General features: G+C 34.0%; 1 protein-coding gene across 1 annotated transcript in view; it reads left to right on the top strand.

Moving 5' to 3' along the window:
* Window positions 1-9,670, top strand: part of LOC117118240 (histone-lysine N-methyltransferase ASH1L-like) — a gene marked incomplete at both ends in the record, with an annotated part of 35,328 nt that extends 25,658 nt beyond the window's left edge. The window contains 3 exon segments of the mRNA XM_033262761.1: window positions 8,171-8,375; window positions 8,536-8,743; window positions 9,538-9,670. Coding sequence (XP_033118652.1) covers window positions 8,171-8,375; window positions 8,536-8,743; window positions 9,538-9,670 — 546 coding nt within the window.
* Between the last annotated feature and the right edge of the window lie 4,049 nt (window positions 9,671-13,719).

Below are 13,719 nucleotides of genomic sequence, written 5' to 3'. Positions count from 1 at the left end.
TAGATAAAAGCAAGACCACCCAACATTGTTCACCCTGTTGCCCACCCACTTTAACAATGGTATATTCCAATTGGGTGGTTTATGTCCTGGGTGGTTTATGTCCTGGGTGGTTTATGTCCTACATTCCAATTACCAAGCAGCATCATCTAGGGCAACACCAGCTCAGCTAGTTATGGATGAGTTGTCAAAGCAACCTCTAAATGTTCGAGTCGAGATGGCTAATACTGATTCTTTAAAGAGAAACATCAGAAGGAAAAGATGTAAAAATTGTCCTGTACAACCAACCATAATGAAAATAAAGTGGTATACTACTAAATTACTGTGTATGTTTTTTTATAACTGTCATTGATGCAAAATGAATATTATTTACGAATTTACACAAGCTTAGTAACCTACATTCATTGAATAGACTGATTATTTTATTTTTAGTTATTTTTAGTCATTTTATCTAAAATTAATTATTTTGGTTGGATAGACAACCTCTCATTGTCCAGGCGAGTGTCATAACCACTATTATGTGTGCATATAATCTAAATCAGGATAGCCGTTAACACTGTTAAATCATATATAATCATATATACATATATGCCCCTATATAGTTCTATTTCTGGCAGTTTACTGACGTTTAATTTCAGCTGTTGTTTAACAAATTATGTTTTTCTCAAAATTTCACAATGGAATGGAAAGTTTGGTTGTTGGAGAATATAAAATTAATAATGAAACCAGTTATATAATATAAATACTGTAAATGTAAATTAATGATAATTATTAAGAATTCAATTTGTAAACCATATACATGTATGATAAATACTTTTTTATAGAATTAGTCATTTATATTCTTATTTTTACCCATTGTGCAATAATTTTAGAAAATAATTTTAGAAAACTAAAATATACCTATTAAAACAATTAAACTTTAAGCACAGTGATTACTAAAATAAAATTATTATTGTTATTAAAGGGAAGTATTTAATTGAAAGTGATTTTTAATGTAAGTCATTTTAAAAATTAAAATAAATTTAGAAAACTAAGAAAAATTAAACTTTAAGCAGTGATTACTAAAATCTACAATGATTACTAACCAACATGCATGTTGTCAGAAGAAATGAATGAATTAAAGGCGTATAATAGGAGTGTACAATAGCAAATTAAGTAAAGCTAGATAAAAGCAAGATCACCCAACATTGTTCACCCTGTTGCCCACCCACTTTAACAATGGTATATTCCAATTGGGTGGTTTATGTCCTGGGTGGTTTATGTCCTACATTCTCGGATTGTGCTCCCCTATACACAACTCGCTGCTTCCTCTGTGATAAAAAATCACTTATCCATAGTTTAATATTTCCATTTATACCACTATTTTGAAGTTTACTGATTAACCGATTATGTGGAACTTTATCAAATCGGATTGTGCTCCCCTATACACAACTCGCTGCTTCCTCTGTGATAAAAAATCACTTATCCATAGTTTAATATTTCCATTTATACCACTATTTTGAAGTTTACTGATTAACCGATTATGTGGAACTTTATCAAATGCTGATGAAAAATCAAGAAAGATAACATCAACACTTTTATAATCTGCAAACTCCAAATATTTAGCCCAAGAGTGAAATGTTTTAGTAAGAAGGAGTTCAGTGCTATAACCACGCCTGAAACCAAACTGGTTTTCAAGATAAAATATTGTTACTCTCAAAATATTCATACAAACGATTACACAATAACTTTTCGAGTATTTTACAAGTAATAGGGGTTAAGGAAACCGGTCTATAACTATTCAGATCTCCCTTTGGCTTCCCTTGCTTCTTAATATATATATGTGTATATATATGTATATGTGTATATGTATATATGTGTATATATATATGTGTATATATATGTATATATATGTATATATATGTGTATATATATATATATATATATGTGTATATATATGTATATATGTGTGTATATATATGTATATATTTATAGTGTTATATGTTTTTCTATATTAATGACTTACCTGATTGTAGAACAATAAAAAAAAATAACAGCAGCACTTTTGAGACTAACAATATATAATTTATTCTCTAGCTTTCGTCCACACAGTGGACTTCATCAGGATACTCTACAAACTGTCTCTTATACACATCTAGATGTGTATAAGAGACAGGCATGACAATGGCGTAGTTCTCTCGCAACATGCACCAAAAATTCTGTCTCTTATACACATCTAGATGTGTATAAGAGACAGTATATATATAGTGCTGCAGTTTTCATTTCACGCGAAGTGCAACAGCGTATACTTAAAATTGAATATTTTGTTTATTGGCATAATCAATAAAAAAGAATACAGATAAAAACAAAAGAACTGAGGGAATGACAATAATGAAGGTGGTGGTATCATGGGGAAAATTGTGCCAGACGGAGTGGACAGGGGAGGGGTAATGTGGAATGGAAATTGATGAAATGCAGGATTATAAAATAGCTTTACACTCTTTTTTAATGACTAGTGAACCATTTCTGTTTTCAAACTATAATTTGCTGTTTTATTATGATAATCGGTAGGAACGGGGGGTTCCCATGCACCCCCAGGATATATTTTTTTAACTAACATTTTTGTAATCCTCAAAGTGTCTCATGTAAGAATTTTGATGTTCCCATCGAAAAAAAATGTCCCATGGGGTTGTTTGGTGGTCATTTTGGCAGCCATCTTGGATTTTCAACGAAAATCATTAATTTTTAAAATTCATTGACTGAAAATCATGTAAATTCAAATAAACCTCTAAATGTATATAGTAAGCAACTGTTTATGTTCTTAATACAAAAAGATTGACCCCGTATATACATTTGACGGCCACATTGGCGGCCATCTTGGATTTTGAATGAAAATCATTAATTTGTATATTTTAATAACTAAAAATCATATTAAATCAAGTGAACCTCTAACTTTACACAGTAAGCAGTGTATATGCTCCCAATACAAAACACTGACTTCCCAAAACATTTGGCAGCCATCTTGGATTTCAATGAAAATCATTAATTTGTATAATTTATTAACTAAAAATCATAAAAAATCAAGTGAACCTCTAAATGTATATAGTAAGCAGTGTTTAAGTTCTCAATACAAAACCTTGACTTCTCAATACATTTCGCGGCCATTTTGGTGGCCATCTTGGATTTTTAAAAAAATTCATTAATTTAATGTATACCGTAATCTTTAAAATAAAAATCACATAAAATCAAATGTATACAGTAAGTATTGTTTTATATTCTAAATACAAAACATTGACTTAGCAATACATTTGGCGGCCATATTGCCGGCCATTTTGAATGTTCAATGACACTTAATTATTGGTATAACATTTGACCCATATATCATACAAAAAATAAGTAACCAACGTTTTTACAGTACTGTTGTTATTAGGAATTGATTGAGAGTGCCGTACGCTATATTCTCCCACAACTAACTTTGAACTACAAATTCAGATGTTCTGGGGCCTTAACTATTCGTGAGGATCTTCGCAATAGCGGTTTTTGAGCTGGTAGGACTGTTTGATTTTGTCAACCGGTTCACTCACTCCGAGGTTTTCGAACACCATTGGAGTTTCAGAGAGTGTGGAACTTTGCGTTGGCAAAGAATCAGGGTGTGTTACCACATGTGGATCTCGCTGCTTCCATTGGATTATTATCACTTACGTCATTGACAGGAACACTAGCCAACAGAAGGTCGGCATGACAATGGTGTAGTTCTCTCGCAACATGCACCAAAAATTTGAGAGGACCCAACCTCTTAATTACACATCTATTTACATGCTTAGTTAACTCATCTCTATTGTTTTTAAATCCAACATGTTCACCCACGTCAAATTTCCTCAAGTGCTCTACCTTAATGGCAGTGACCATTCGCTTCTTATGCCTTAAGTCTGAATAAGACAAACTTTATTGTGTGCTATAACGACACTAGAATATTTAAAATCATTTGAAGTTAGTTTTGACATAGGTTGTCTCTGCTAGGAAATTAGGAGGAGGGCTTCCAACCACCACCACCAACCGCAAAAGTTTTGAGAACATACTCCTATTAAATTTCCGTGGATAGTGGTTTCCTCTGACTGCTTCCGTGGCTCCTTGATGACAAAATAGTTTGTGAATGGCTGGTTGATAGGGGTAACTTTTTCATGAGTACATGAGACAAAACCACCAAATCCTGGAACAAGTTGTTTCTATATGCTCCCAACTGCACGTACCAGTAACCAGATATGATACTCTTAGATGCACTCTACATTTTAGCGCAGGCAGAATGAATGCAGCTCTCTCAGACAGTTTTTGGCCCATCACGACCATATATACACTGATGCCAGGATCTTGGTCATATCCACTCTCATGAGCGCATCTTGCTTCATACGTAGACAGTTAGCATCCGGAGCATTGTCTCCTGGTTGCTGGCTCCAAACTTTAGTTTCAACTTCTGTACTATGATTCCAGCAATGTTCAACATCTTTGAACCATTAATGTTTGTCATAATTTTGTTCAGATTTATCATCAGCTCTTGACGATAATATATCAACTTCCCTCACTCCTCAGCTCAACAGCTTATTTCATCTCGAGTGGGACAATCTAAACAAAATTATGACAAATATTCATGGTTCAAACTTTGTTGAACAGTGCTGGTGGAATCAAGGTACAAGAGGTACAACCCGGGTTTGAGCTCTGACTACAAACGAAGCAAAATGTGCTCCTTGTAAGTGGATATGATCGTGACCCTGGCACCAGTTCAGGTTGTGCTGGGCCCAAATTTTCTGGGGGAGCTGTATTCAATCTGCCTACACAGAACAGTGTAACAAAGTGCAATCAAGAATATATGTCTGGTTACTTGCATATTGGTAGCAGCAGAGAGAAACAACTTTGTTCCAGGATATGTGGCTTTGTCTCAGGTCTGGTGAAAAACTCTTCTGTAAGCCAACCATCACCTGTGCCGGGCACAGAATACTCAGCCATCAAGGATCTATGGAAGCATTGAGAGGATGCCATCATGGAGATTGGTCAGAAGTGTTTTCTCAATACTTTGGGTATTGCTAAACCCCGCAAACCTCCAAAAAAACACCGCAAACCCCATCCAAACCTTGTGATAATGATTGAATCACATAGTATAGGACTCAACTTGGTACCTCATTAAAAAAAAAAAATCTTAATTTTATGTTCGTCACAACCTTTTGGTGTAAAAAGGCCATTTTTTATTTTAAAAAAATTGCTAAACCCCCCAAAACACAGTGCAAGACCCATCCAAACCCTGTGATAGTGATTAAATCATGTAGTATACTGTAGGACTCACTTGGTATATCAGTAAAAAAAAATTATGTTCCATTCGTAACAACCTACTTTTTGGGTAAAAATGCAATTTTTTGTATAAAACATTGCTAAACCCCGCAAACCTCCAAAAACTACTATCTACTATGGCATCATCATGTTCATGTCCAACACGTTATCGTTTTGGTGAAGCGTCCAATATTTTAGATTTTAGTTTTCTCTAAGGATGCGTTTGATATCTGTGATCTCACTAGTAATGTGCCCTTGGGTAAAAGCGATCATGTTGTTCTAACCTTTAATCTAGCTTTGGATTTTTCAGAGAAGTTAGATCTTACCCCAACTATAAATTACTATAAAGGCAACTATGAAGCTATTAGAGCAAAGATTAAAGCGTTTGCACTAAATACTAATTTGCAGAAACTTGACGGAATTTCTATTGCTAATTTACTATATTCCTTGTTAAATGACTGTATTATGAAGTATATTACTCTTAGGTCTAATCGCAAAAGGTATAAGGTATGTGAAAGCCAGGAGTCTCACCAATAAAATAATCAGAAATGCCAAAAAGAGTTTTGAACGTAAATTTTGAATCTGAGGTTAAGACAAATCCGAAATCCTTCTGGAAGTATTTTAAGGAGAAGAACGGGAAAAGTAAAGGTAACAGGTGAATTAATAACCGACGATAGGCAAAAGGCTAACCTTTTGAATCATGCATTTGCTTCTGTTTTTACAAAGGAGGATACTTCAAATATTCTTATACTTAGTCTGAATTACGAAAGTGATATTTTGCCTACTGTTACTTTTTCAGTGGAGGAAATTTTGTATTGCGACTTTCAAAAAGCCTTTGATTCAGTTCCTCATGAAAGGTGCCTGCATAAAATGCATGTCTATGGTATCTGTGGTGAACTTTTAAATTGAACAAGAGTTTACTTGTCAAATCGTGTTCAATGAGTAGTGGTTAATGGTGAAGTGTCTGACTGGACTTCCGTTAATAGTGGTGTTCCTCAGGGAAGTGTTTATAGTGTTATATGTTTTTCTATATTAATGACTTACCTGATTGTAGAACAATAAAAAAAAATAACAGCAGCACTTTTGAGACTAACAATATATAATTTATTCTCTAGCTTTCGTCCACACAGTGGACTTCATCAGGATACTCTACAAATGTGATAAGAAACAACTATAATTTAACTGAAATAATCTGGGCGGTCCTAAAACAACAAAGAATGGTGTACAAAGCAAGTACAAGTCTACTGAAATAAGCAATCTAAATAAACAGTATTAAAAGAACAAAAGATCAATGATAAGAAACTGTGGGAAATAGCATACAGAATAAGTCTATGTCAAAGTCAATGATAAAAACAGTAAATAGGCTGATTGTGTTAATTCATCTCTCTTTCTGTTTACTGATGACTCAGACATATAAAACTGTTGACTCAGTAACTTATGCTATAGAATTTAAAGAAGATATCGACAGATTGTGTAATTGGTCAGAGAAGTGGCAGTTGCCCTTTAACATTGGCAAATGTAAGATTATGCATCTTGGTAGAAATCCATTGAACGCAGCATATTTCATGGGTACAGTTTCTAATAGAGTTCAGTTAGGCATTGTTAATCAGATGAAGGATCTTGGTATTTTAGTTGATTATAAATTACACTTCCACGATCATATTGTAGAAGTTGCTAAAAAAGCCAATTCACGTTTAGGAATAATTAAGAAATCTTTTGACTATTTAGATAGCAGTTTAATGTCTATTCTTTATAAATCGATGGTTAGACCAATACTAGAATATTCCAGTTCAGCATGTCTTCCACAATTCATTGGTGATAGTAATCTTCTAAGAAAGGTCCAACAAAGAGCAACTAAGATGGATGTTGATATTAAATTCATATAAAGACCGTATGATTTCTATGAAGCTTTCATCGTTAGCCTTTTGACGACAGAGGTCTTGTTTGATTCAAATTTTTAGAATGGTCCATGGATATGATAAGGTAAATCCATAATAGCAGGACGTTCATCAAAGGCCGTTACAGCCAAGTTGTTATAATTATTCAATTCTTCTTTACACCTCGCAGTGTTTCAAATGTTCTTGTATTTGTTGAAATAGCCTACTCACTGATGCCATTAGCAGCACCGCGCTGCAGACTATTATTAATTAATCACCCTGTCTCAATGCTGTATGTTGTTGGACCGTATCGTTTTTTTTTGCATATCCTAGGCAGCATTTACTAGGCCTAAGTTTGCACGAACAGTGAGAGGTTTCAGGGTTAACATACGGTTAAACCTTGCTCTGCTACCATTGGATGGACACCTTCCAATATTTTATTACTCCTCACTGTCAGAAATGAACAGAGTTGCATTTGAACTTTGTTTTGTTTCTTTATTTCAAAACAACCGGTCAATAGCCATGATCGAAGAAAAAACAACAACGTTGGGCTCTCGCTTAACAACATTATTATAGCGTTCTCAACTTTTCAACTATTAAATAAAATACTGTAATAATTTTTCTTTTCAATAATGATAAGGACAATGATTTTTGGAAGAAGCTGATGTAATGATGATGATGATGATGTCAATACAGTATCAGTTTGAATTGTGTGGTCATGATAGTGAAGTAATGAAATAAAAATTAGAAAATAAGATAATCAAACTAATTTCGTTTGGTAGGAAAAGTATCTGTTTGGTTTACCTGTATCTGTTTTGTTACCAATTAGTTGTTTACATTAGCAATGGTTTCAGCAACTGCTTTGGCCACTTTTGTCAGGCTTACACAAATTTTGTCCCAGATTATGTAACCAGATGAAATGATTTCGTATAGTAATTATTTACGAATTCTATCTTTATATATCATTTCCCCCTTAATCCGACTTTTTTTTCTTTCAGCATGACCATTCAATAGAGAGTACATCGCTGGCATGTCAGAGGCTTCAACTCCCCAAACCAATGTCCATGAGGGAAATGAAGATTATTGTAGAGAGGCAGATCTTGTTAATAAGGAACATAGAGAAAGTGAAACGAGTGAGGGAGCGTCTCCGCAAAGCTCACATGGGCAACAATGAGCCCTCTACACCAAAAGAAGATGACAAAGGTGTGGTCATTGTTTAATTTGTATATTTAAGTCAATATCTTCACTGACTGTAATATAGTATATGTAACAGTAATAATAATGAAAAAGGTAATTATATAATAACAATAAATTTGAATTAACAATTATTATATTGTTATAAAGTACTCTTTGTATCTTGTAGATGTATTCATGGCCCAATTTCGAGCGTTGAACTCGTCCCGATCAGTGAAGACGCGCCATTTAGCAGCTGCAGAAGAGAACACGGAGGTTACCATAGCAGCACGGTTAGCCCAAGTTTTCAAAGATATCTACACGGCGGTGTGTATGTACAGGGATGCTAGTGGGCAGTGCCTTGCCATTCCATTTATGAACCTACCCTCCAAGAAAAGGTAATTTTAATTTATTGAATTGACTTCAACTTTTAGTTTTTAATTTCTTTTCCTTTTATTTCATAGATTCCTTTTGATATTACTATAAGCATTTAAGTTTGTTTGTATTAATAGATTGTTTATTTATTTTTTTAAATTTATTTATTTAAAATCACATCCAACAGTGGGAAACCCGCCACTTACAGAATGGATCAAAATGCTAAAATAGATATGATAATATAAACTTTAAACAATCTTAACAATTTTACAACAAAAACATTTATAACTATCAAAGAAAAGGTCAATCAAATTTATGTTTTTTCAACACAAATGATTAAACAAACAACTAATACGAGAAACAAAACCATTTTTGGTGACATTGACTCAACAATACGGCATACGGGACATATAACAGATTACATTTAGAATGACGAGTACGGCAACCAACAGCTTTGACATGAAAAGAGAACAAAGACATTGAATCACAATCAAAACGGGAATTCAGACATTTGTACAAAAACTGAAGATCAAACAATGAACGACGAGAATCAAGGGAAGGAAGAGAAATAGACAAGGGAGACAAGTAGAATAAACAAAAAGAACAAAAACGATCCTGGACTTTTTGAAGACGGGTACAATGAGTAGAAGAGAAACAATATCAAACCCCATTGACCCCATCAAAAGCATTATTTCATTTTGTAACATGCAATATACTTTTGCTCATGATTTTATCCTGGAATTTGCATTTTAACTGTTACAAAAATACAGTGCACAAGTTTTGAATGTTTAAGCCGATATTTCATAATCTCTTGCAGGAATCGGGATTACTACAACAGAATATCTGACCCGATAGACTTAAGTACAATTGAACGTAAAATAGTGACTGGACATTACAAGACAGTGGACAACTTTGACGAGGACTTCAAAAAACTCTTCAAAAATGCAGAGGTAAGAATCAAGTTTTCACTACAAATATTTACTAGATATTAAGCGGCAAAACTACCGAGATGCTAACTGTGGTATATGCAACTATACACTTCATAGTACATTGTTTACATAACTGTAATAGCCGCGTACACGTTACATTGGAAACACATCGAATGATCTTTTGTTATCTAATGCACGTGGCCTTGGTTGAGTTGAATAAAGTTGAATCAATTGTTAAAACTTTTGTGGTGTTCATTCATTAAAGTGCATACAAATATACGACGATGACATTGACGACGAGGATAATTGGATCATATCTGTGATGAATAGAATATTTTAGTACAATAAGAACATGAGTAAATACCTAGGCCTAGGCTAGCCAACAAAAGGACAAGGAAACGCTATGATAGCTAAACGACGCGCACGAACGAGCACTATGGCAGCGTCCAACACAACTTCTATTCAATGAGTTTAACATCAACAAAGGGGACATTGATACATATGTTGACAAGGTGATTATGCAAGGAATAAAAAGAGCTATTTTTTTAGGAGCTTAGGTGACGCTGGTTACACAACGCTACATGGTTTATGGTTTCCAGATAAACCAAATAAAAAGCCATGCGATACGCTAAAAACAGCTATGCTAAAGGAACACTATAAGCCTACACGATTAACAATTTCTGGAAGGTTTATATTTCAGGAACACAAAACAAACACCAGGACAGTCTATTTCTCAGTTTGTTTCACATCTGAAAAGAAAGCTATATATTGTCTTTTGAAGGAGATGTATTGCAAAATGCTGTACGTGATCAGTTTGTTTGTGGACTATTAAGTTCAAATATTCAAAGGAAACTGCTATTGAAAACCATACTTTTAAGCAAGCTGTGGACGTAGGATTGCAGCAGAGGGGCGGCAACGACGAATATGAAAAGTATGACATATGATACAAACCAATTCATGTAAGGACACACGGACATACAGTAAACATGTGAAAGGCTATCAAGCACTGAAAATGACACAAAGACAAAGTGATCGCTGTGGAATGAGTAATCATACACGAGATGCATGTAGATGAATATGCCACTTGCTTTAAATCAAATAAGCAGGGACATTTGAAATCTGAGTGTAAACAAACGCAGTCCAGTGGAGGACACGAAAATAGTACTTGCCAACGGAAATTCGTCAGACAGGTAGCAACACCAGGCGATTACGAAACATTGGGTAATGGCATTTTTGTTGACTCGTTTTTAGTGTAAAGCAGGACAATTTTGTACCAGTGATTTCAGCATGGACCTATTAATAGGTCCATGATTACAGTAATGTGTATTGATGTGTATTGAAAATGTAGACATTGACCTTGAAGTAGATACTGAGGCAGCGGTATTGATAATTAGCTTTGATGATTACAAAAGTAAATCCAGTCAAACATTCTCTGCATGCATACACAGGCACTAACCTTAAACTAGCTGGAGAGATTCGTGTAAATGGATTATAATGGTCAGAAAAAAGTACTGCCAATGGTTGTAGTTAAAATGTAACGTAAAACACCTTCACAAGCTCAAACCTCTGTAGGAATAGATGATAATATTGGCCAGTCGTTAAGTTAATGGACACAAAGCGAAGTTACATTTGAAAGAAAATGTGATTTTCAAATTCTGCAAAGCTCGAAATGTTCCCTTCACTTCGCCCTGCAGTTGAGAAAGAGTAAAACCGGATGCAGGAAGGATTAATTATACCCAGTAGATTTTAGTCAATGGGCAACCCCATTGGTCTGTATTCCAAAGGCTGATAGAAGAGTATGTGTCTGCGGAGACTATAAAATAACAGTAAACCCAGGTTTACTTGCGATCAATATCTAAAACTGATTCCAGAGGAGGTATTTACCAAATTAGGTAGGAAAACAATATTCTAATATTGATTTGAAATGTGCATACCAACAGTTACTTTTGGAAGACGAGGCACAAGCGTTAGTAACAATCAACACACATCACGGACTATACCGATACATGAGATAAGCGTTTGGAATTTCTTCGAGTCCAGCCATATGGCAATGATTCATATAACGAGTAATAACAGGACTAGAATGGACAATGTCATAGTCACTTACTCATCTGATGAAGAGCAATCAGAAATTTAGAGAACTTATTTGAGCTATTCAACAAATATTATCTCAGAGTGAAAGCAGAAAAATGCGCATTTCTGCAAAGAGAGGTAGTCTAAACGAAAGCTTTCCACAGCAGGAATTCAACCAACAAGTGATAAAATTAATAATGCTATTAAGAGTGCACCAGTGCCATGTAACGCAACAGAACTAAGATCGTAATTAGGATTAGTTAATTACCATGCATCATTTATTCCACGACTATCGACGATGATATTTCCATTAACTGAGTTGTTGAGATAAACCATGGACATGGAACAAAGAATGCAGTAAAGCATTTAACACTGCAAACCAAACTGTCAGTGAGGACATGATGTTGGCACATTACGATCCATGAAAACAGTTATAACTATACACAGACGCATCACCATATGGAGTAGGAGCAGTCATTTGCCACGTTGACGACAATGATGTTTAAGCGACCAATCGCATACACATCACGAAGTCTGCATACACACGGTGAAACCGGACATGTTCAGCGTGTGTGTCGTCATGGTAAACCTGTTTTATGTTATTTATGTCAACGTACTGGCCAGAAAGAGAAATTTTGTCCCAAGCAACGTCAACAATGAGCAGAAGGCAAGGAAGTCAATACCGAAATATGCAATGAGAACTCTGATTCTAGTGAAATTTTGATCTTCAACTACAGAACAAGACAATAAAATTTATCAAGAAACACCACAGATTTATACTTTGAACAATACCAACTTTTTTACTGACTCAAATTGTCATGATATTTTAATGCCAAACTGTAAAATTTTTATAACAAGGGAATCTGTTTTTTAGGCTTAAACATTGTGTCTCTGCCAGCTAAATTTGATGAATTCAGAAATTTAAATTTAAATAACAGTATTGATGTTATAGCACTTAATGAAACACGTTTAGATTTAATTAAGGATAATGCAGTATCAATTGATGACTAAACCTAAATGTAAGCCATTCTTATTAATTACTTGGTATCGCCCACCAGAATCTAGAATGGAACTCTTTGATATTTTTGAAAAACTTCTTGAAAATAATGACTTTAAGGAAAAAGAAAACATACTCATTGGTGACTGTGACTTACTTTGGAATGATCCTTCTTGCTACACAAAAAAATTAATCGAAATCACTAAAAATAATTACTAAGTAAACCCAATTAATTAAAGAAACAACAAGAATTGTGCAAGAAAGCAAGACTCTATTATAGATCATTTTTACACATCAGATCCAGACAAAATATCAAAATCAGGCATCTTGCATAATGGAATTAGTGACCACACTGCAATATTTGCAGTTTTAGGTAAGGGAGAAAAACCTGAAAGTAAACAAATATATAAAATTATAAGCTATAAATATTTTGATGAAGTTTCTTTTCAAATTGATATGCAAAATGTTAACTGGGCTGATATAACAAAATACTCAAATGTTGATGATGCACTAAATTTTTTTGAGGAACAATTTTTAAATATAGCCAATAGACATGCTCCTATAAAGCAAAACGTGTAAGACCTAAAACCAGACCGTGGATCACTGATGATTTAGTAATACTAATGAGAGAGCGTGATGATATTTAGAGAAAAGCTAACAGAGAAAATAATCCAAATTTATGGAATGAATTCAAGAAATTAAGAAATAAAGTAAATCATAATATAAAGAAATGTAAGAAAGGATATTTCTTAAAGCAACTAAAAACTAAAGATTCCAAGAACATCTGGAATAATATAAGGCGTATTGTCCCATCTAATAATAAAAACAATCAAATCTAAACCTTAACATAAATTATGGTTTCCAATCTGATCCAAAACTTATTGCAAATACAATGAATAACTATTTTGCAAATGTAAGACCGAATTTAGCTAAGGAATTTCAAAATCTTGATGATGATAAAAATGAAAATTACACTAATATTTCTAATCAAAACAATAAA

Source organism: Anneissia japonica, unplaced genomic scaffold (assembly GCF_011630105.1).
Source record: "Anneissia japonica isolate Jap-2015-1 unplaced genomic scaffold, ASM1163010v1 scaffold288059_len961885_cov194, whole genome shotgun sequence".
NCBI lineage: Eukaryota > Metazoa > Echinodermata > Crinoidea > Comatulida > Comatulidae > Anneissia > Anneissia japonica.
Note: the sequence above shows the minus strand (reverse complement) of the source record. Positions and strands in the feature narration are given on the sequence as shown.